Source organism: Heliangelus exortis, chromosome 4 (genome assembly GCF_036169615.1).
Source record: "Heliangelus exortis chromosome 4, bHelExo1.hap1, whole genome shotgun sequence".
Classification (NCBI taxonomy): Eukaryota; Metazoa; Chordata; class Aves; order Apodiformes; family Trochilidae; genus Heliangelus; species Heliangelus exortis.
The window spans coordinates 44,052,332-44,076,636 of NC_092425.1; the positions used below are offsets into that span (position 1 = coordinate 44,052,332).

General features: G+C 42.3%; 1 protein-coding gene and 1 long non-coding RNA gene across 8 annotated transcripts in view; one reads left to right on the plus strand and one right to left on the minus strand.

Annotated features, from left to right (window-relative positions):
- Positions 1 to 18,987, minus strand: part of ANTXR2 (ANTXR cell adhesion molecule 2) — a 94,866-nt gene extending 75,879 nt beyond the window's left edge. The window contains exons 1-7 of one of the 4 annotated variants that reach the window (XM_071744236.1): positions 18,742 to 18,987; positions 17,769 to 17,840; positions 16,675 to 16,746; positions 10,045 to 10,126; positions 8,935 to 9,042; positions 8,770 to 8,838; positions 7,865 to 7,945 (exon numbers count right to left, since the gene is read on the minus strand). In XM_071744236.1, coding sequence (XP_071600337.1) covers positions 7,865 to 7,945; positions 8,770 to 8,838; positions 8,935 to 9,042; positions 10,045 to 10,126; positions 16,675 to 16,746; positions 17,769 to 17,840; positions 18,742 to 18,893 — 636 coding nt within the window. In that variant the 5' untranslated portion in view covers positions 18,894 to 18,987. Of the gene's footprint in view, positions 1 to 7,864; positions 7,946 to 8,769; positions 8,839 to 8,934; positions 9,043 to 10,044; positions 10,127 to 16,674; positions 16,747 to 17,768; positions 17,841 to 18,435 lie in introns of all 4 variants that reach the window. The other 3 variants (XM_071744235.1, XM_071744239.1, XM_071744237.1) reach the window with 3 other exon arrangements.
- A 683-nt stretch (positions 18,988 to 19,670) lies between these two features.
- On the plus strand, positions 19,671 to 23,824 carry LOC139796292 (uncharacterized). 4 transcript variants are annotated; one of them, XR_011725927.1, is made up of 3 exons: positions 19,671 to 20,716; positions 21,004 to 21,540; positions 22,060 to 23,824. It is a non-coding gene; the product is annotated as an uncharacterized lncRNA (long non-coding RNA). The 4 variants fall into 4 exon arrangements; XR_011725928.1 differs by having other exon boundaries at positions 19,671 to 20,506; positions 20,583 to 21,540; XR_011725929.1 differs by having other exon boundaries at positions 19,671 to 20,506.
- The last annotated feature ends 481 nt before the right edge of the window (positions 23,825 to 24,305 follow it).

The window sequence follows — 24,305 nt, forward strand, 5'->3', positions numbered from 1 at the left end:
TCTACCACTGGCCTGGGGAGGGGTTACTTCAGTGGTAGGCAAGGGCAGAGCTGCTTGGGGTGTCAGTAAGGGGGGAGTCTAGAAACTCTGAGCTGGAGCTGCATGCTCTTGAGTCAGTTCCTTCTCTGGTAAGTTAATACCTTTTTGAGCTTTGTCCCAGCTTAGAGCTGTGAAACTCCTCAAAAGAACATGTAATGAAAACAGTGTTGTACTCTTGTTTATTGTTTGCTTCAGTGGTTTTGAGCTAGGTTGGGCAGGCAGCCTGTCTGGCCAGGGTGAGGCAAGCAGAACCCATCAAAACTGATGGGTTAGTACTTAGTTCACTCCCAAAATTTTGCTTCATTTGTGCTGACTGGCTGAACTAGGACTGAGCTTAACCCACATTTCCATGTGTTTTTATTTTTCTCTGAGTCATTCAGAAGTACTACTGGCAGCTTTAGTCTTTTTTTTCTTTTTCTTTTTCTTTTTTTTTTTTTTTTTTTTTTTTTTTTTTTTTTTTTCCTGTAACTTAACTTTTCTTTCCCCTATTGCTGAGGTAGTAAAAAGTAAATTAAAGTAAAACAGGAGGGGTTTAATTGGTGTCATAGATCCGTTTGCTATTTTTGTTCTAGAGAATGAAATACTAACTGTCCATAGATCACTATTTTTCATGCTGAATTCATTGAACCTTACAGAATGTGAAGGTGAACATGTGTAAAATCAGTGTTGGAAAACTTAAGCTGTATGTATGTTGGCATCATTACAGGTTTCATTCATGAGTTGTTGCTTTATTTTACATGGGGGAGTTCAGCCCCTTATACTGTGGTAGAGTTAGGCTTTAAAGTTAAAAATCCAAAGTAGGTTACAAGAGAAAATCAATATAAGTAGAGCCCTTGATTTCAGTGCTTACAATTTAGTGACTGTAATCATACTCAGGATTTTTAAGTCAGAAGCACCTTTGGCATCTTGTTTCCAGAGTGAAATCTTCCATTCTTTCAGATAACATGACAAGTTCTGTGTCATTATGAAGCATACTGAATCATTATGAACTTGCTGGGAAAAAAAAAAAAAAAGTATATAAAAAAAAAACCAAACCATGGGATACATATGCAAAATGAAATTCCATACTGTGTCTATGAGTCAGTCCCACAGTATTTGTTAAATCAAGCCCTGTTGTTTCCCATTTTTTTTCCCCAATGCTAATCTGTGTAGAAAGCAATGAGGCAATGACCACCTCACACTAAATGGAAGACAATCAATTCAAGATTGACTTGTAATGAAACACATTCATTTACAGAAAAAAACACATTGGTGCTCCTCTCCAACAAAGTCAAGGCAAAGGAACTACAGCAGTTAATACCTAATAGGATCTACCTCTATCCACTGCCAAACATCTGTGCTCTTAACTACAACTCGTTGCCAATTTCAGCCCACCTCCTGACACTGCTCAGTAATGCCCTGGACAAAAGAAAAAGGCTAAAGGGGGTGGGGGAAGGTTGCTATCCTATTCCCTATCTGAATAACAAAAAAACTCTGAGACATATGGTCTTGCATAAAATAACCATCAGAGAGAAGCCTGGTGCCATGTGAAGCTAGTAAGAATATTCTAATTATACAATGTCTAAGCCGTACCTCATTTGCAGTCACTGAGTAAACTAAATGTAGATGATAAAACTAGGTCCTGAGATATGCTGTATTTTAACAGCATCAAAACCTTTGCCCCCAAATTACTAAAAACAACCCTAAGCCCATTACTTACAAAGTAATGTAAATAAGAATCAAGACAAACTGTTACTTTCCATAACAGTAAGAAAGTTGTTTGGGATATTTTTCAATTTTTTTTAATTAGTAAGGCAAATCTGTCTCAGAGAAACTTATCACTAAGGAAAAATTGGATTTCATTTGGACTTTTGTGTGCTTCAGTGTGAGCAAGTTTTGCAGCATCCTTTATGTAACAGGGTGATAGCCAGGCAGGGGTAGCTGACAAGTCAAATCCATGTCACAAGACACATGCATGCTCACACAAACTGGAACCATGTCAGTTATGTTGCTGGCTTATCAAGCTCTTTGTTCTCCAGAAGAACATTATATGGTTTGTAATATGTCAGAGAATGTCAAATTAAGGGCTGCACAGCAGTGAAGGGTAGAGCAGAAAGCATTTTGTTCCGGGCCATTGATTCCTTTTAACAACTATGTGCAGTAATTCCCAAAACTATCTACTTGGTCTGAATCACATGGAAAACGTAACACAATGTTACTTCTAAACCTTGCACCCAGTGCAGCTTGAGTATTAGACCATCCAAGGGGATTAAAGATGACTGATTTAATCAGAATAATTCTTTTAATGATAACTTGTTGCATTTCTCCTCCCCCCACCTCCTTAAATGTTTAATAGTTAGCTTCCTAGATTCCCAGTGCATAAACTGAGCATATTTTCTTCCTACAGGAAATGATCCAATTAAGTTGATGTATAATTGATAATGAACTGTTTAAGCTGATTTGCTCTTGGAAAATCTTAACAGCATGCAGTTGACTGGCTGACCCTCCTCCCTTCCATCTGCAGCTGAGGGACATCATTTAAGGAAAATGGCAGGAGCAGACTTGGCATACTCTAAGCAAGGTAGACTGGGGAGGAATTTCAGCTCTGATGAGCTGAGCTGGCTCGGGGCAGAAGTACTGACTACTTGAAAATAATGTAGTCTATGGTTACTACCTAGTAGCTAAGTTGCTTGCAACTTGGTCACTGAGACACAAGCAGTTTAGACAGAACAGGATCAGTAAGCATTCACCTCAGAGATATTGTGCCTTTACCAGAACATCTAACTTTGGAGCCCCAACTGTTGCAGTTGTTAGGTTCCCTGCTCACCATAAATATGAACTCTGCCAACCTGTCTTGTCTTAGAGCAGGAAACAGCAGGAGATGCTGATTGACTCGCAGGGGTTTAATCACTCACTATCACCCCAATGCAAAAGCCAGGTCAGCCCATGCTGCTGATAAAAACTTCCAACTTCATGCTAATGGTTAGGGTTTTTCCCTGAGGGGCTGGGCCCACTTAGAGACAATTCGGCTTCAATTAAAAATGGTGATGCAACTGCACTGTTTACAAACCTTGATCTATTTTTTTGGGTCTGTATGTTTAAGGGTAGTTTCCCTACATTTTGCACCTGCAAGTGCAAAAACAAAGCTTGACAAATCTATTTCTAACCCTTCTCAGGTAGAATTCTTAAGAAATATTTAAAAAAAAATAATATAAAACAATTCTAGACTGAACTTTTTTTAAACTGACTACTTTCTCAGGAGTTCTGCATGTATCAGTTCCTGTAGTCTTATCTGACAAGTTTTTGTGGAGTTTAAGTACAGGCTATTTTAACTTCCTGTGTTAAGTTCTGCCAACTCAGTTTAGTATAAAAATGAGTTGTAGTCTTCTTAGAACTGTCACACACTCTAATGATGTCACTAAAGCGAGTTCCATTAATGTAACTTTTAAGGGCACAAGCCTTGTCCAATTCTGTCTGCAGAGACATGCAGACAACTTTCACTCACAAATCAGTAGAACTTGTGTTTGCTTAGGTGAAGGAGGAAGCAGCTATCTTTCACTGATCTAGTTTTTCAGAATGTGTCACATAAAAGTGGTTTGGATTTGCTGAGCTGTGCAAACCATGTGTACAGAAATGTGCCACAGAAGTGGGCAAAATACGACGGAATTGCAGGGAAATTGCAGTTGGAAAGAAAATATTGTATGAACTTAGAGTGGAGTGTTACAGAACATTGCAGAAACTTCAGCTTTATGAAAGCTAGTACTGTCTAGAGGCTTGTATGTTTGATTCAAGTGGTAGCAGCACCTTGGCTCCCATATACTTAATTTAATTGCTGTTCTCATTTCTCCATTTCTTTCTGTAGAGAACAGTTAAAATGAGCAGTGTTCAGAAGGGCAACATTTCCTGTTTCTTCGAACACATACACCTTCTGCTCTACTCCTTGACAGGGAATCCTGTACTGTTTATTTGCATTCTTACAAAGAGTTGATCTGATGCCTGAGATACTGTCCAGCTCTCTCAAGGCTGTCAGCCCCATGTCTGTAGTCACCTTGCAGAAAGTGAGCTCCTGGGGAAATCTGAGAGCCTGACTGAGCTACTTAACAAGCACAGTATCTCCACAATTTCTCCTGATTAAAAGCACTGGTTCAGGACTGTATCTGCTTAGATGCAAGCGAGGTACTTTTCTGTTAGCCTTCTTACAGCTCAGCACCCTTTCATCAAGAGATGTGCAGCCCACCAACACTTCCCCAAAGCCAGGCAGGATGGTGCTATTTTCATTATGACAAGATGGACTCAGATCTAATGATGTAAATGACAAATTCACAGTTGGTTCTTTATCAAATGAGTTTAAAAGAAAATAACATAGAAGAAAGGGTTTCTTTTTCTTACATAGTACTGAACTGTCACATAGTGATATAAATTGTGCACTCCCAAATTGCTGCAGTTCACACTGCTATGGCTTGCTCATGAGTCTGTGCTCCATGTAATTATCAGCCAAACTACATCAATAAACTGTTCCTGATAGCAGAACTTGCCTTGAGCATTTTTTCTTCTAAGATGTAGACTTCTGATTAGATTTATTTAACCTGACAATGCTGTTTAGTTACTATTTTGTAAAGTTAGATATTAGCAATGTCAGAAGAGCTGAAAACTTAACAGTTGCCTCTTCACAGAAGTCTGCACAGAGTTTTGAATCATGAGTTGATATTATTCAACAGAAACACAATACAGACCAGTGGTACTTCAATCCTTACCTAGTTCACTGGGATTTTATCTGAAATAAAGTGATCAAGAAACAATGCAAGCTTTTCAACATCTGAGCCTTCTTCAAATGCTAATCTTGAATGTTAATCCCTGGCCACAATTAAGCATATTTTGTTTATCTGTCCAAAGAAAACAAATCAGAATAATTACTTAGACTTTGAACAACCACAGAAGCAGATACTCTATGATAAAGCTCATCACTCTTTTTTCCAACAACAAATAAACATTAACTGCTCAGCTCTCCTGGAATCTGCTACAAGTATAGCAGGACAGTAGGAAAAAATTTCCCAGTTGAGTCCAGTAGAGACAAATGCAGTCAAGGCTTCAAGCAGCTCCCCCAATTATTCCTACTGAACAGTTCCATGTTGTAGTTTTGCTTGTGGGTTTTAATTGTTGGGTCACTGCCTCTTCTGTAAAGAGGATATTTTTTTCTAAACAAAAAGTGTTCAACTCATGGAGGGTTTCACGACTGCACAGTCGCCACAGTTTGAGCAATACTTCTAGGTATTTGTAATGTGATTATTTCATTTTCATCTGTTTTGAAATTAGCTTTCCCTTTCATGACAGAGTATCTCTCTGAGACTCTATTCTCTAGCTAACTTGCAAACTGAAAGGAACTTATAATTGTGAATAAAAAGGAAAACTGTGTCTATTTCGTGTTAAATTAGATCTGCTTATCAATTTTAATGCAATGAGAATGAACTGTCAGAACCAGTCAAACCCAAGGAAAATTGAGTTATAAGTACAGCATGCAAAAAATCACATTACTAGAGCCACCACACATGCATTTAAAGAAAAGCACACACACACAAAAAATCAAACATGCCAAACAAACCAAAAAACACTATCTATGTATATACCCATCAATGTAATAATCCATCATCCCAGTACCTGTAATGTGCTTACTAGAGAAAGGGAGAGCTTCAAATGCCTTGACAGCTAAATAAAACTTCAGTGAGATTCAGTGCTTTTCAGGAAGCTGTAAACAATATTCAAGCCTCAAAATGTTCTCAGGAGCTATAAAATCACTAGCACTTATTGGCCTTTATCCTAACAAATGAGACTGATGCAGGTAAGACTGAAGTCAGTTGATACCTTTCCTATCAAAAGCCCTTCTCATTCTCCTTTATTTATCAGCAAAACATTTTCCAACAGCTACAACAGAAGAGTCTTTTTATGGACCTGATGATCTTACCGATCTTTTCCAACCTTAACAATTTTATGATTCTATGTATGCAGTAAGCCAAGTGTTGAAATGTCTATTCCAGCTGCAGTCTGTTAAATAAAACCCTGAACAACTCAGGAGTTCAGTTACAGTTTAAAGGAGCCGACAATGCATTGAAGATGCAGAACAGCGTACCTGAAGTTTGTTTCTTCTGTATAGCCCCTGCCAGTGCTCAGCTCTGATCTTACAAAAAGGTGCTGCTGTTATGTGTGTCTTTTCTTGCTCTACATCTATGATACGCACAAATCTGGGGGCTTTAGACTCAGGTTTTTCACAAGTGCCAGAAGAAGCTGGATTGAGGCTTGTGCAAACACCATCTGCCAATTCTTACCAGGACAAGCTTGCCTTACTCTGTCCACAAAACAGTGAAGCTGCTTTAGTCTCTGCAATAGTCTCTGCTCATACAGAGACTGCTCTTGGCTGAGGGTGGGGGGATATTAGGACAACCTACAGGTTATGCCAATCTCCTGTGTGTTTGAATTTCAGACTCCTCAAGCCAAGCTCTTCACAAATCTCAAGCAATTATACTCCTGATGCGTCTTTGAAAAGCAGGAAGTGTAGAGACACCTGACTCCTTGGAAGGGCCCAATCTGCAGGTCAGTGACCCTCACTGGAGGGGAAACTCCAAACACATAAATGTCTTTAGTCCTTTACCTGGTTCTGTCTTGACATTCATATTTTGAAATGCAGAATCCTTGGAAACTTAACATACTCAGATGGGGTTAATGTTCAGCTCTTATGAAGAGGTTTGTCATTAGTGGCTTCAATATTGTGCAACTTTGCATCAGCAAAACAACTGATTCTTGTCAGCCTTTAAAATGGCATAGAATGAGTTTTAAAAAAGCGATACCACATGGGTTGTACTGTCTTTTCAGGAAAATAAATGTCACCATATGAAAGGGCTTATTATAGCTCTCTAGTATGTGCAAGGAAGATTCTGAAATTACATTTATTTTAACAACAAGAAGGAAAATAACTTGTTTCATTACACCATTAAATTCCACCAAAAAAATTCTGTTCAAAGGAGTGGTAAAATCATGACCATATAATATCCTGTATGTGAGTAGTATCCTTTGTTGTTGTTTTTTTAAAAAGGAGGAAAGGAAAATGAACTGTAGTAAAAGGATTACATTATTGATTTTAACTTGACTTTTGACAGTTAGCTTTCTTCCAGTGCTGCCTATATGCATCCGGAGCAGCACTGTTAGCCTTGTGCAAAACACAGATTTTAGTTTAAGACAAGGGAAATAAATTAGGTCACATAACGAAAGGTGTCTTCTTGATACACAGGTAAAATACTGTCAAGCCACTGATCACAACCAAAATGTTCCTCATGCTTTGATCCCTTCTTGCAATTCTGAGTAATCATTTTAATGGCCTCATCTTACTGATGAGAGTTTCTCATGGCATGCTGAAAGAAGGAACAGAAAGTCTTTGCTGGAAAAACAAATGGTTAAAGTCAAGGCTAAAGTATGTATTTAGAATGCTTTTTTGTACAAAGATTTGGGCAGTGCTTAAATTTTTCTCCTGCTTAATGATTTCAACTAGTTGTTTTTAACTCTCCTGGAGTAAAAGTCTCATTTTTTTTCAGACTAAACCTATAGCATACATCCCTCAATTCATCCTCCACAAACTCATCACCCTTGTATGGAGTCTTCCAACTCCACACAACATCTGAGCATGAGTAATATCAAGAGTGGCAGGCAACATTATTTACAGAACTGCATGTCTACAATAAGGAGAACTTAATATATTGCAATTACTGATTTAGGAACCAATTCTGCCTGGGAAAATAAGTGGGAGTGGAGAATATGCTGTAATCTTGAGGAAATGTTAAGCTTATTGCCTGATACTCACAGAATTTATTATCCCCCTAAGTGCCTGGAATCCTCCAATGACAGGGAAGACTTGCTCTTTTGTGTCTGCAATTTTTTCAAGCTTTGGAGAGAAAACACATGCAAACATATAAATCATTCAGCAAACTAAATTCTTCACACTGCTTTTCACCCTTAAAATGTAAAAATGTCTAAAATCAACTCTGCAAAGAGAAGTAAAATCTTGAGTCCCCTCACATCTAACCATGACTTTTCTAAATGAGAAGAGTTATTACAACTTACTGCAGCTAACGAAATGGTACAGTGGCTACCATCATGTCAAGCCACCACATTAAAGAAACCTTTAAGGGCGTCTGTCCTGGCAGTGACTTCATAACTCTTTCCAGATTTACCTTCCCTGTTTGCTCTCCCTCCATTAATACACCTTTTTATGTGCCTTATGCAGTAGAGAGTCTTTTGTATGCTTCTCCATTTAAGTTACCATCAAGACAGAGGAGTACCTACAGCCTTCACTAGGACACAGGAATTCTGGAGGAGCTTTCAGTTCCTGGGCGGCATGGACTCTCCTTTCTTTTTCTTACCTCAGGGCTGTTACACACGCTGCTTGAAGCCTGTCTACAGCTGCTGTGTGCATGCAATCTGCAGCCTAATCACTTAGCAGCTAAATGAAAGGGGGGTTGCCTGCATCCTTCCCTGCTGGCAACTACCATCCAACAAAGGTATTTCCAACAGGTCTTCTCAGCAATGGAAGTGACACCTACATGTTCTATTTATATCTATGTACACATCTGAGTGTCTGCTCCCTGAGCCAGAGAAGATGTTATACTGCCTAACTTCAGTGAAATTAATTTCTGTATTACTTAATATTAACTGTATAACTGTGACAGCACACTGCCCAGTAATCTAAAATAGTAATGTTCTTCTTACCTGTTCTTGTACAAAATCAAGGACACCAACACAGAAAACTCTAGCTCCCAGCTCTCTGGATTTCTTTGCCTGTCCCAGAACAGAAAAGAGGAATAAGCATGTTTTGATTCCACAGAAAACACCTAAACTCTTCAGAATATAACAAGCATTTTAATCTATACTCACCTCTTTTTCTGCGTACAAGGAAATATAATGATCTAGCTTCCCATCTGTCAGTGCAATGATGATGCTAGAAAACCGTGAGGCTCCTTGCTTTGCGATTTGCATGTTGGCCTGAAAACAAACATTTTTCCAGCTTAAAATTACACCTGAACTTTTAACCAAGATGCATCTTCTGAGTGAATATACCATCTGAAACAGCACTCAGCCTTAGCCTCAAACCCATCTCTCATGACAATCTTCTGCCTCCCTTTAACTCACTACTGACAAGGAAATAACTCATCAATACTTTTCAGTCACCAGTGCTGGGGTCACTAACTGACCAACCCTTGGAAACACTTGCTTCCTTCAGGACAGGTCCTCTTTGAGCTGTGAAGCTCACTTCTCATCAAAGGTTTCCTTTGCTACCCTTGAGATTTCAAATGCCAGTCAGTAGGTTTCCAAATATAAAAAGAATGGCTTAAAACAATTTATTCTTTTTTTTTTTAACCAAAAACAAACTTCTGTTTTCTTACGAAATCACAATGAGAAACTTGGCTCCATAGGCATAAAGGAAGAAACTGAATTTCTATCCATAACAGTGAAAGCTTTGATCCTTACCTTATCCCTCACCTTCAACACCCAAGTATTTCAATAAAATCACAAAGCATACTTTAACTGTATGTCTTAAGAAAATACAAGCAGCTGGGTACTCCAGAATTAAGACAGTAGAAAACTAAGACCATTTGTCCCAAAAATGCTCATCTGTGTGGTAAGCTCTCTCTAAGTGCATGCTCTAGAAAGCACTGTTAGCCCTACCAAGCTGTCTTTGGCTATTACCATGTAATTGGTATGCTGTGTTAGCTGTTAAGTTCACAATGAAGAATAGCTCTCTACTGTGAAGGACCAAGTCAAAGAAATTCCATATGGCAAATTTCTGTGATGGCTAATCTTCTGCTTGGGATCTGCACAGTATCTGGGCAATCTTGGGATGACTTGGAAGAGCAAAATTATTTGAATGTAACAGACTGAGGCATACAGTGAATCCATTTATGTTGCAGGTTGTTGTTGTTATCAACAATCAGAACAGAGGATCAGAACAGAGGGCATTTTGGATGTAAGATAACTAAAATCTACCTGTTTTAATCCTTCATGTATGTATGTGTCACCTGCTGGTTTTACCTCCTCCAAATCCTTAAGACCTTTCTTGATTTTCTCTCTGAAAACAAAAAGGTGAATGACTGTTAGCATAATTTGAAGTGCAGGAAGAGGTTAGTTTATCGATGGAAAAATGGTATTTGTCATAAAGGAGATCTGAATGTAAAATCTGTAAATTTCAGCATTTAGCTGAGATACCAGGTAGAGGCAGATTCTATATTCACAGGGTAAGCAGCACTGTGGTAACAGATATTTTAGACCTAAATAACACAATATGCCTCAGTGAGTTAAAGAGCTAGAATCAAGTAACATGTTTCAGACAGACCAGATATTGCAAAGAAGTAGCAAAGCACCAGCATTAAATAGCCCAGTGGAAATTCTGTTATAGTAAGTCTACTTTACTCAATTAAACCAACTTCACTTACAGTCATGCTGCAATTAAAAAAAATAAATCCCCTAAAACAGTTCTATTTCTAGATAAATCTTCCAGGTTAATATGCAGCTCTTTAATGGGGTGGGGCAGAATTGCAATAATTAAAAACCCTTAAAAAGCAACTAGCACTAGGCAAATGCAGCATTTACAAGGTAACTCTTGTATCCAAGGACAGGGACTAGGATTAAGTATATTTTTATTTATTTTTGGCTGTCACTTCCCTTCTGTGAGATCTTTGACAAGACATCACATTTAAACAGGTCACAGTTGACTTATATTAACAGCAGGATAAGGATGTGCCATGATTCCTCACAGGACTTGAAATAAATTCAACCTTGACTGTGAGATGATCAGTTAACTCTGATGGTGAGGCTGGAGAAGCTGGTAGGTAGCTTGAAAGCAATTATTCCCAGTGAAATCAGTATGATCAGGGAAAAATACCCCACTGAATGACTAAAATCTGGAAGTTCTGAATTCTTATGCAAGCAAAGCTCTAGTGAAACCCATGGAAAGTTGTGCCAGGAAAGGACCGGTGAAAACTAAGTAGGAATAAAATTTGTGCCAGAATATATAGAACAATACAGCAAACAGGTGACAAAAAGGAAACCAGCAGGGGTGAAGAGATGGAGGGAAAATACATTACAGGATGCAAGAAAGCAGTCCTCAGGGTGAGCAAAATGAGAGAATGCATATGCCACTCTGCCTGAATGCCACCCACTAGTCGTTTGTTCCACTGATGGGCTTCCTCTATGTTTAGAAGCTCTGTTTCAAAGTACATAGCTGTAATAAGCTCCAAATCACAGGATTAACAGATACAACTGAGGGAGAAGGAGAAAAAAAAAAGAAGGGGGGGAAAAAAAAAAGGGGGAGAAACGTTGCATTGAATATATGGAAGATTATAAGTTATGTGAGATAATACAGTCTGTTTGATCCAAATATTTTACATTCAGCATCTATAGAAACTTGAAACTGATTATGTATGAGTGCAGATTATAAACCACATATTTAGTGCTTGCCAGAAATAAGTGGCAGCCCATCACAGGCGTTACTGTTCTGCTGCCAAGAAACAAGCAGCAACTGAAGTCCCAGTTTTTTGAAACAGATTTCATTTTGCAAAAATAGCTTTTGTACAATCAGTTCAGTTTTATTTATCTAAAATGTCTTGTGACCGGGTCACACAGAAATCTCTGGTGTTTCCAGGCCTCTGCTTAAAAAGGGTTCCAGGAAAATCTTTGGCAGCATGACATTTTTAGCTGCATTTAATCAGCCACTATCTCTTTCCCCCCCTTGGCACACATCTGTACTAGGTAGGCCCAGCCAGATGTGAACAAGCTCCACCCATGCTCTGAGTTGGTCAGGTATGAGTGAGTCCTTATCTGGATGTCCCAGCAAAGAGCACCCTCACCAGGATAAAACTCACACCCAGCTGGTTTGGAGGGCAGGCACAGGAGCTCATGTCTGACTGAATCACTTTGGGAACAGGACTCTCTTTACTCAACCAGCTACAGCATTCTGAAGACCTTGTTCCTGCTTTTTAGTGCCCTCTAAACTCTCCTCTAGTTTCTGTAGTGGTTTTGTAGCCACAGAAATCCACAGCTCAGGTCTGGTTGTATAACTCCTCTGTACTGAAATAACAGAGCCATGACCTCAGCCTGGGTGTCTGGACACTGCTGTGGCACTGCTTTGCACAGTGATAAAGGCTGAAGGGCCATTTGCTTCATGGTTTAAGTCAGACAAGGGAGGTGAAAAACAAAACAAAATCAGCAACTTGCAGCCAGCCTGTGTTTGGGCTGAATTAGTATAAATTTAATACCTTTTCCCCATTAAGCACATGTGCTGTATCACACCTCTGCTTTTTAGAAAAGGCATCTAATTTTTAATATATATCCTGTCTGTTCTCTCTTTTAAGCTTTTTAGCTAGGTCAGATAATTCTTCCAGCAGCAGCCAGGCAAGCAGCATGGCTACAAGCTCTCCATCACCCTGCTCACCCAGCCAGTCTGTGAAAGGCATGCAAGTGCAACCCCGCCCTGGCTGCAGCCAGGAGAGGTTTTGGTGGCAGCTTCAGAAGTACCCACTGCTCACACCTCCCTGGGGAATCGTGCTGTGCACCATCTCAGAGAGAAGCACCTTGGGGAAGCATCAGGCCCCCCAGCTGCATAGGGCTTTTTTGCTGCAAGGGAGGCCGTGCCAGCTTCTGAGATGCATCCGGGCCTCTACAGGTACTTTGACACTGGCCAAAGTCTGCTCTGAGCTCATCTCCTACCCCCAGTGCCTCCCCAAGGCAGGGTGCTGCATAACTACATTCAGAATTGAAAACAGAGCATTTATTAAAGAGATATTACAAAACAGCTCAGCTTTGCAAACAACTGAAAAAAAAAAACAGTTTAACACAATTCAAAACATAGCAACTTCTTATCTGAGCATGCTCCACAACTCAGGTCTACTTAAGTCTAAATGTAACTATGTGCCTCCCTAAGTTTGAATTATGCCACAGCAGTTGTCACCAGTTCACAGGAGAGTTCTCTATATCAGCCCTGCTGTGCCAAGCTGCAAGTTTTTATTTAGCCAACTCAACAGTTCTCATTACTGCTTAGTATTATCTCTTGTTTTAAGTCAGTCTAACAGTGTTGCCAGCAGCCAAGTTAGTGATGCATTGCCTAGTTTCCTGGCATAGGCTGTGGAAGACAGGTAATAACTTCCTTCTACTGCAGTAGGATGTATATCACGCCTCCTTGAGAGGCCCGGCAATAAAGCTACAGATGAGTTACAAAGCATGAGCCACATTAGCTTCTGAGAGATGCCATACTATCTTTGAAAGTACACTTAGCAGAAAGGGACAATCATTTGCCTTAAAGGAAATAAATGCATCTGAAGATAAAAAGTATGGACTGAATCTCAGTACCTATGCAGTTCCAAGCAGGGGTGTTCTTAGTTCTTCTGGATGGGGGACAGGATCCTGTATTTCTTTTCCATGTAGCATTCTACCTACTGAAGTGCTGGAATCTTTAATTGTTTTTCAGTGTGTTGAGAGTATGAGCCCTGGCAGATTGAGATTCCCAATGAGCATGTATTTATCATCAGGAATGAGGCTATGTGCCTGCAAGGCAATGTACTTCATCTCTAACAAATAAAAGCAAATTAAACAGGTACTTCAGTTTTGCTGCTAAGAGAGAAGTATAGTAACAGGAAAACACACAAGCTTGTTACTGAAACAAAGTAGGAAGAGTGGTCTTTCATAAAGAGATGGTTACATCCCTAACAAACAGATCTATTGTATTGGTGAAAGTGGACCCTGTACATCAGTCTCCTCAGGTGCGTAATTTGGAGGAGGTTCCTGCTTTGTACACCTCTCAAATACTACAGAGGGCTCAGTACCATTATAATAATTATTCTGCTTCAAACTCTAGGCCTCCTGCATGGGCTCCAGATGGACAACACATAAGTGGCTGATTTTGATGTACTTCATACACTCTGCAGAACATGCTCTCTGCAGATGGTTCTGTTCTGGCAAGCTTCTTGAACCAAAGTGTAGGGTTCGCTCATGTGACCAAGGCACAAAACACTAAATGTCTTGCTAGGTTACATGTAGATAGTGAGCAGCACCAGCCTATGGACCAGCACAGTAAGGTACAGTTGGCCCTGTACCAGGTACCTAAGTATCCTGATTTTTCACCCTTGTTAATGTAACCTTCCTTTAGCTTCAGCAAGAGTTTCATCTAGTAGAGCAAGCAGGGTTAGTCCTGGCCATGATGGACATGGATCAAATGCTACAGAATCAGGTTTACAGGAACCTGAAATTCTGTTGGCCAGCACATACTTGGCCAAAAGAGACTGTAGAAGATACTGTGCCACCTGAATGATAATAGTAGGTGTATATAGTTTTCCAAACAACTTGTGTCTCAAAACTAGCAGCCATAAATGTGAATGCACAAGTCTTTGTTTACCACTTAGCACACAGTTTCCGGCTCAATTTCACAGGGAAAATGTGTATCTATGAAACTGATATAGCCATTGTTAGAAGTCTTTTCCATCTGGATGTTATTTTTACTGTATATATGTATCACAGAATTATGTGTACTGTGGTTAACAGTGACTTCTGTTTCCAGACTTATTAACACAGCACTGTTTGTAGTCACAAAATACTTGGTAATCTGGAGGCTTTGGAGCTATGGTGTGGGTTTCTTTAAATCTACAGCTCTATTGTGCAGTAAAAAATAGCACGAACTTTGTGCAAACCATTAGAAGTCTAGGCCTTTCCAAACAAAAGTAAGCAAGGGGAAAAACATCCCTGAAAGTCCAAAACGCACATAAAAAACCCAAGGCCATAATACCCATAATCATACACCCATCCCCAAAACGGCACTGTACTTAGCATCCTCAACTTCTGTTTAAAGCAATGGAAATTAGACATTCTGTGTCATTTTCCTCTGTTGACTTCTTTAATATTTAAAAGGACAGCTGTTCCAATTGTATCTATCCCTTCTTACCTATGCACATATGGTCACAGTTACTACTGTCTCCTTCTCTGTTCTCCCTATAAAATAAGAGTAGCAATTTTGTTTCTCCTAGGACGCTCACAAAATCACTCCACACTACAAAAAAGTAGCACAAAGGAATTCACTAGAACTCAAGAATGTTCTTCCTATACTTTAAACCAGACTTCTCAGGAAAACACGGTTCTTTCCATGCTTAAAGCATGCCACAGACGGGCCATGAAACTGGAGCTTGTGTTTCCATGTCAGGGTTCCAGAGCTCTGCACAAGTATTCTAAGGCCTGTACACTATCAGTGCTGACTCCATGCCTGATCAGGATACGCCACTGACAGGGATTAAGGGCCTATTGAAATCAAAAGAAAGGATCTCATTGACTTCAGCAGTTCTTACAACAAGCTGAAGTGTCCTCTCCTGACCTCTCTCAAGCCATCTGGAAAAATGGCTTATAACCTTGCCTCTCCCCACAGAGAGCAAGTCAGTATCCAAGTCCAGGCAGGGGAAGTGAAAGCTAGGCCCTTCTTAAGTCAGACCACTTCTTAAAATGCAAAACAGGAGGAATTATAACTGGAGCTTTAGATACCCTGATTCTAGGATGTCAGCATACATTTCTGAGGTGTGACATAGTTGCCTGTTGCCAGTGTCAGGTCTCTTCAGTAAGGCTTACACTTGCTATTATGTTTTTTTTAAAAAAAAAACACAAAACAAGTTACAGATTAAACTGACTGACAGACCACATTTTGTATTGACTCTGACTCTAGTAAAGGAAGGACTACCTTACTTCTACCCTGCCACAGGTCATTAAAATGATTCTTAAATGTTTTTTTCCACATGCTCTAAATCCAAGAAGTTGTGCAGTGTGGTTAGCTTCTGGACAGAAGGAAGAGAGAGGAGGTCATGTTGTTTCTGACAAAGATGCTGAAGGACTGATGATCGTGCGACTGTCCTCTGCTGAAACCATCACTTCTACAATATTGTTTTCCAGTTCCCTCTGATTTTAGTAGTTACTTTTGCAATTACGTCTTCCCTACCTGGTTTTACCCTGTTTTCCCCCAGTTATCCTTGGCCTGTTGTAGATGCTAATCCTTATTTGCTTTAGAAATCAGAGTAAGCAGCCTTGAATTCCATTGCTTTTTGAAACATCAGCTGAAAGGAATAGTTCAGATACATCCATACATTATCACAGTGATGGAAAGATCTCACATCTTTCAAGTGGCACCAAATCTACTGCCTAAAACCGATTTTGAAGTCATGATTTGAAAAGGCAAAATGGAAACACCTACTTTATATGAGATGACAGGAAACATTGATTTACTATTCTATGCTTTACCTAGACATTAAAAAGCACTGCAGGCTTATCTACAGATGCTTTATAAAAGTAAAAGCAAGAATTGTTTCTCTTGCTGTGCCAAGGAAGATGCAGTAAGAGATGGAAACATTACTTGCAGTCGTTCTGCAAAGCTGTGGCAGAGTTCACATCAAGAATTTATTTCCTATGTTCTTCTTCCTTTTTCACCAGGCTATCCATTCATAAAATTAAACCCAGCTCTGCATAGAGGCTTCAGGACTGGCCACCACTTAAAGGTATCAGTTATTGTTCAGTATCTGTTACTGCTTGTCTGATTTAATAAGTATCCTTGGTGGGGGGGGGAGAGAGGGAGAATTAAAAAAGCAGTGCACTAACCTGTCTCCAGTTAATGGCATAATGATGTGTGCCTGGGTGGAAAACACGATGAATGATAATCTCATCTTGGGGCTTTTAAAAAACGGAAAGAGGAAAAAAATCCACTTTAGACAAATGAAATGTGCAGAGGCACAGCATTTCATTCTCTTACTCATGCTTCATTAGTATCATTTTTATTCTTCAGTTTCCAAGGAACATACTTTTGAACTAAAAATCCAGAATGAGAGGAATTGAAGGATTTCTGCCCATCTACTCTTTACATAGATGCTTTGAGGATGAAGCAGCAGAATTATTCTATCTTGCCTGACTACAGATCAAGACATGCTAAGCTTTATGGTTAAGATCTCCTGCAACCCAGCTGAAAGTGAACTTCATAGGTTACAACCTACCAAGGTACAGAAAGCTAACACATCCTTTTATTTTCTCATGGGGAATGGTGTAAAACAAAGGGACCTAGAGTCAAGGTATCCTCTTGTTTCGGGCTAGTACACATGGACATATTCAAGTCAGTTCCCCCTCACACAATGTAAATTTCAAACTGTGCAGCTTGGTCTTAAAATCATCAAAGTCAATGAAACAGTGCTTTCAAACTGATTCACCTCTACAAAAGTAGCATGACAAACTCTTTCAGAATGAGTATATTTTTGTTTCCATGACACAGAGTTGTGACACCTAAGATCAGCTTCCATAAAAGTATCTGGGAAACATCATTATAAAATACAACATTGTATTAGTTGGTTTTATACAAATATAATTGGTTTATATTATTTATTAATTGGTTAGGAATTCTTTTTTTGAAGACAAGTGAAGCCCACCTGTCTCTTCCAACAAGATTATGAGGAGCTATATCCAGCTATCAGTGGAAAATGCAGAAAAACTGATGTCCTGGAAGCCCAAGACAGCAGCTTTCCTAAGGTAACTTGTAACACATCTACTTGCTTTTAATATTCATTATTATCATGACAATTTCAATATATTCAGTAATTTTATAATTTACAGTATATATGTATCAGCATTAATTAACTGGGTTAATGTTAGTAAAGACATAATGCTTGGTAAGGTGAATTATAGATGCCACAGGGAGCAAAACGCACCTCACAAATCTTTCTGTCAGCTGATTTACAAAATCAAATATTTCAGGCCAGTTCTGTGCTACACTCCCAGATCTGAAAAGAAAACAAAAGCACGTTAGTAGGCCTGATGGAAGGGGACCAGGCAAGGAAGGGTGACCATTTCAGTGAGAAATCAGGCAGTACCGGGCTATACATTTCTCGAATTATTTCCAACCCTGGCTCACGGCAGAACTGGCATGTATTTTCTGTCACAGTTTGTCGAGCTGAGGCACGGCAAAGTCCGACCGTTCCACAGCTCCCGCAGCGCCAGACACACCGGCAGCCCTGCCCCACTCCCCCCGTCATGAACAAACCGTGCTACCCGTTATGAACAAACTTCACCACAAAAAACCCACGACCTGCAGCTGGTGAGGGGGAGGGGGTGGCAGATGCTGCTCGGTCGCTCAGACTGCCAGGAAAAAAAAAAAAAAAAAATTAAAAATTTTTTTAAATGTCCACCCGTGCGCTTTCGCTCCGAAAAGGCACCTCCGCCAACTCCATCGCGCCCATAGCCGCGAGGGAAAGGAAGATCAAACCTCCCCCCGACCCTCCCAGCAGCCACAACCCGCAACTTTCCGCGCTCCTCCCCGCCCAACAGGGTCTTCGCCCCGATTCCCCCTCCCCTTTCCCGCCCCGTCTCCTCACGAACCGCGGCAGCTGCTGGCCCCGGCGCGTGCTTGCTCCCTCAGCCCGGCGGCGGCCGTTAGCTCGGTGCGCGCGCACCCGCCGGGGCTGCAGCGGGCGCGCGCGGACGGAACAAAAGCCGCGACCGGAGCAAGGCGGCGGCGGTGCCTGTGTCCCCCGGCTGTCTGTATGTGTGTCCCCCTGTGTCCGACTGCGTCTCCCGGTGCCCCCCGGTCTGTGCGTATCCGTCCCCATGGCCCCCCGGTGTGTTTGTGTGTTCCTCTGTGTCCCCGGCTGTGTGTCTGTGTGTGCCCCCCCGCGCTCCCCTTACTTGTCCAGCACGAAGTACATGTCGAAGGCTCCGTGGCACGACGGTCCCTCGGCAGCTGGGGCGGCGGCAGGCAGCAGCGGCAGCAGCAGCAGCAGCAGCAGCAGCAGCGGCGGCACCGGGCCGAGGCGCCCCCGGGGCAGGGGCCCCGCCATGGATCCGGGGAGGCGGCGGTGAGGGGAGGCGGGAGCTCGACGCTGCCGTTCTGGAGCTCAGTGGACGCGCGCGCTGCTCAAGTGGCCGCCCCTCGCCCGCCGCCGCGGCTGGCCCGGCCCGGCCCTCCCCGCCCGTCACCGGCGATGCCTGGGGCGGGGGCCGGAGCCGGACGGGCTCGGCGCGCCCCTCTGCGCCTGTGTGGCGCGGCCCGCCTCCCTCCCTCACCCGCCCGGCCCCGGCGGCCACCCGCCACGCCGGCAACGGCCTCCCCGTGCTGGGCCCCCAGCCACAGGCGCCTCCCCGGCGGGCGGAGGCCTCGCCGTCAGCCTAGGGCTGACCCCATGGCGGCCGGCGTCTGAGCGAGCCCTCCCAGCCTCCGGGGGCTGCGGGGTGGCAATGCGGGTGCGGGGCGGCCGCTCCCCGGTGAGTGCCGGCGGGCAGAGGTGGCGGTGCCCGGGGTGCGGTGGGTCGGGGGCTCGGCGGCTGGTGAAGCCCACCCGTGGGACTGTCCCGGGGATTGGACATGTCCCCTGCCCCGCCCGGTTGCAGCCGGGCTCGTGCAAAGTTTAAAAGCCCGCGGGAGCTGACAATGCTGATTGCGACATGCCAGGAATGTGTCGTTCCAGACTAACATTGAAAACGCGTAATTAAAACAAAACGCGCGGCTCTCGAATTTGTTCGTGCCGGTGGGGGGTGACGGGGGTAAGGGGAGGCAGCTTCTCCCTAGGTGCCTCTAAACTCGCTGGGACCCGGGACTTGCCCTGCCCCAGAGCTCAGTCCGTCTCATCTGCCTGTCCAAGGTTTAGCCAAGAAACTCCTTTGTGTTTTGTTGGGGTTTTTTGCCCCCTCTACATTTTTACTAAATCTTACGGTTCTTTGCCAGAGGCACTGAATGCCGAACACTTTTCTAAATCAGCAGCCAGCTGAAAGCTGCTGCAAGCAATGTTGCAGCCATACATGTTGGCTGTTTTCTCCGTGTGGGAAACTGTCTACAAGAGATTCAAACTGTTGCTCTGGGACTGTGCACGTGGTGACCGCCAAAATGCACTCGTTTATACAATAGACTATGCAATACTAAAAATAGAGCAGCCATTTGGTTCGAAGCATAAGCTGGATCCTTCACAGTGAATATGAGGCTGTAGAAAGCATCACTTTCTGCTGTAATAATATTATCTCTCCGATTTTTCCATCTGTGGTTTCAGATTTTCCCAGGAAGTTCAGACAAGCTTAATAAGCTTAAAATACTATCTGAAGGCTAAAAAGATGCGTGAATTTTCTGTGAAGAAGTGCTAATCATGTGACACGGTGCATAAACCAAAATTATCTTGTAAATTAAGTGTCTAGCCTCTATTTCTTTGTTTCTTTTCTTTTTGTTTCTTTTCTCCAAGAGCACTATGTGACAAGTGATTAAGAGGACTTGAAATAAAGCTGATTATTAATTTTTTTTTCCGTTTGTGTGCTTTTTTTTAATAGTATCTACTCTGAGGACTTTTAATTTGCAGTGGACTACGCTCGTCACTACAATGCATGGAAGCTCAGCATGCGAGGCTCTCAAGCACCAAACCTCAGGAGACTTCACATTAGGACCAGACTTGGGATTCTCTCTCAGAATGTAAGTTACATTGTACTGGCCAAGTAATGTGCTAGAGCTCTCAAAGGCCTGTCTCTCATCATGACATCAATCACAGGAGCAATGCGTCAATAAGGCTGTCCAACTGTGGAAAGATAAAGCACAGTTAAGAGATGCCTCATGCCTTATGACAAAAAAACATGTTTTCTTCCAATTCTGACAGTTCTGGCTTGCAATGGAAGTGGTCAGAGGGTGAGCAATTTACCGAGGGAAAACAAAACAAAACAAAACAGAAATTACTGACTTTCCTTATCACCTGCCAAGTAAATTATTCATGAGTCAGTCTAGGTTTGTGATTGGCAGTAAGCTGTCATGGCCTCATAGCTTTTATTAAGTTACTGTTTTATGGGGCTGTGTAGAGGATATTACCTGGAACCCTACTGTTTGTTCTGAAGATGCTCTTTTTTTTTTTTTTTTTTTTTTCCTTCATTCTAAGGATCTCGTTTCTTGTTATTTTATTTACATTTCACTTTCAACAGCCACTGCTCCACCGTATTTAATTTGATCCTGCTGGTGTTGTATGGAGGTGTGGACACTTTTGGAGCCTCCCTGAGAGAAACACTGTTGCATGGGTGCCTCAGGTCACAGCCCCCAGCGAGGTGGGAGGCCTGATGTGCAGGGAATACAGGTGGGAAGGAACATGGAGCCTCTCAGGGTTTGGGTGGTGAGCATGCACATTTCCCACAGCACAACTAGTGCTCAAGCCATCCAGGCCCTACAGTGGGTGGCCCTTGACCTGGGAGGTGGAACAAAGTGTATCCTGGATTCAAGAGGGGTTGCTGAAGAAGAGTTCGAAGGAGAAACACAGTTTGTCTTCCTCTCTGGCGAGAATTGAGTGATGTGGCTGCTGGGAAACCATGGCTTACTGCAGGCTTCCACAGCAGTTGGACTTGAGGATCCCAATGGGTCCCCTCCAACTCAGCAGATTCTACAATTCTACGATCTCTGTTTAACTGTGGACATAGAGGATGGCATATTGCTCAGGGGAATCCAGACAGCTTGAGCATCATTGATAGGTAAGAAAATGACACAATATGGGGGAGCTGATGTTTGTTATCCTTGTTGAGCCTCCATCTCTTGGTCAAGATCTTTCTTGTTCATGCATGAAAAAATACAAGAAGAATCCGGTGTCAGTCACACCAGCGGTATTCTGGCAAAGTTGATGTCTTTAACATCCATCGTCTTGTCACCTCTAACAGACAGGTTTCCCACGCTGAATTGCTGGTTGGAACAACAGGAGTCCATGCAGAATTATCAGGTATTTTCTTGTTAAATTAGGTCACAATGCAATTCCATCACTGTGAGATCAAACAAATTATTTCTCTTTTCCCTGCTGCAGAGTTTTGAACAGCCTTAGTCTGCAAACAAGCACTATTTCTCATAGAAAGAATGATTTGTAGATTGCGGATTGCAGTCAACATCCCCCATGTGCAGTAATGTGTCATAGATAAGGCCCCGAACAAATTTAGTGTTGAATATATACTGGCATGACAATATATATTTTTCCATTCTGTATCAATTAATTTTGCTCCCAGCCCAGAAAAACTGTCAGATGAAGTGGCTCTGTCAGGAAGTTCGAATGGGAGGACCAAAAAGAGCTCTACAAAATGAAGTATGGGAAATACATGCACAGAATTACATGCAGTTAGAATGCGGTCCTAAGCTGTACCATATCTGCACATCTTAGGCTAGCAGCAAGTGAATGCACAGACACAACAGAATGTTTTTTTAACTGAGGCAATGACCTAAGAAGGATCATGTGGCTCTTGCAGGCCATGTAGGTGAATCAGGCATGTCACTGCTCCAGAAAGGATCTAAAGTCTCTTCCCTCTGCAAGAGGAGCTGGGAAAGCCGTAGACACAAGTGGCCTGCGAGAGATCTTTCATTTCATCCCATTTTCAGCTGTCTTTGTATGGTTTCCTGTGGGCACAGTGCTCTGACCTGCCATATCCATGTCAGAATGCCTTCTCCATGCTGATCCGAATGCAAAGCCAAGCCTCAGTGTGATTCAAGCTGGAAACTTCACAGAAGTCCACGGAACAACAGTGATGTGTGTTAGCCAAAGATCTCACTCATGAAGTATTAATGTCTTTGAGCTAGCAAGGCTAAAAAGTAAGCAAGCAGTACTTTACAGTGCCTGTGGATGCACAAAACATGGAAGGTTAAGGATCGGGAAGCCTGAGCTTTGCCAGAGACCCAGGACAAGGGGAGGCTGATGCTCTGTTACCTCTCAAGAACTCTGCTCAGTGGCACCTCATCTCTCATTGCAGAGGTGCGTGGTGCGGCAGAGCAGGCTTTCTGAGGGTGTCCAAAACAAGCTGCACTTCAGCTTTCAGAGCTGCATGAGCCAGCCCGAGCCCCAGGAGTGCTTGCCTGGGATGGGAGTATGTGTCATCCTACCCAGCTGCTGGAAGTTTTACTTCACATGCATGTGACTGAGCATGCTTGGAACAAGCTACCCCTGCCAACTGGGGATCTGTGGTAGCCAGGGCTTGCTGCTTTTTCCAAGTGTGTGAATTCCTGCCTGTGGTTTCTGCTGAAGTAGCAGATAAATCACTCCTGCTATGCTGCGATGGTTGGATGAGAGGGAGATAGCCACAGAGATAGCTACTGGGCAGTAGTTCATGGCTATTTAACACATTTGGTTCAATTTGCACATGGCCTAGGGGCCTCCTTTCTCAGTTCTCAGAACTGTTGGGGTGACCTCAACAGGAGGAGAAAAAAGCTTGGGGCTTAACCAAAGTCAAACAGAGCATCAGTGAGTACACAGGCTGCATTTTCTATAGACCACATAGGGTCAGGAGGTGTTTGTTGCTCATTCACTTCCATTTTGGTACTCCCTGTACAACAGCCATGCTTTCTAGGGGAGACTCAGCAATTGTCCGCATTTTTTCTGGAGAAAAAAGATGAAACTTGTGTGTATATGTGTGTGAGGCTGTAGTTCTGATGAGTTAAATAGACTTTCTGATCAAGGTCTGGATTTGTTGTTCTGCCACGTGTTACAGGATAAGAGTGATGTGAAACCTTGAGCCATTCTAGCTTAAAATGGAATTTTACTCAAGGCAACTCACAGGAAAGTAATTTTCTTGTCCTGTCACAGGATGTAAACAGCACGTGGAAGTCTCATGCAAAAGGAAAGAGAAAACAGAGTGACTCCAGGAGCTGGACAATAGGCAGCAGTTACTCAGGAGCTGCCTCCTGGAGGACTAGTGACACAAATCCTTTTCCCTCTTTACAGATGTAGCCTCGTGGTCTGTGCCCATTCTGTAAATTAGTGAAGCAATGAATAAATAAAAAGAATAGCATTAAGTAACACAGAAACTTTCATGTTCATGTGGTGTTGCATGTATCATCCAGATGGAAAGGATCTGTCTAGACAAATCTGGGACTTATGCAAGCTCGGAATTCCTGAACAGCTGTTCCTTTCCAACCTCATTAAACAGTGTGCAGTACCTACAGAAAATACACACAAAAACACAATGGGGAAACAAAAAAACCAACCAAAAAAAAAAAAAAGCCAAAAACAAAAAGCCTCAAAAAACAAAACAAAACAAAAAGATCTGAAAACTAGGAAACCTAAATATTTGCAATATGCTTGGATAAGAGAAGGTATAAATGTGAGACTGCAGAGTGATGTTACTGAGATATCCACGTTGGACCATTAGTTGCCCAGTCAAGCCAGGGATGATAATTGGTGTCCATTCCTGTCCTCAGCAAAGTTGGAGAAAGCTCCGTTGTGTTTTGGCATGACTTTGCTGGCTGACTCCTTGCAAGGGAGCAA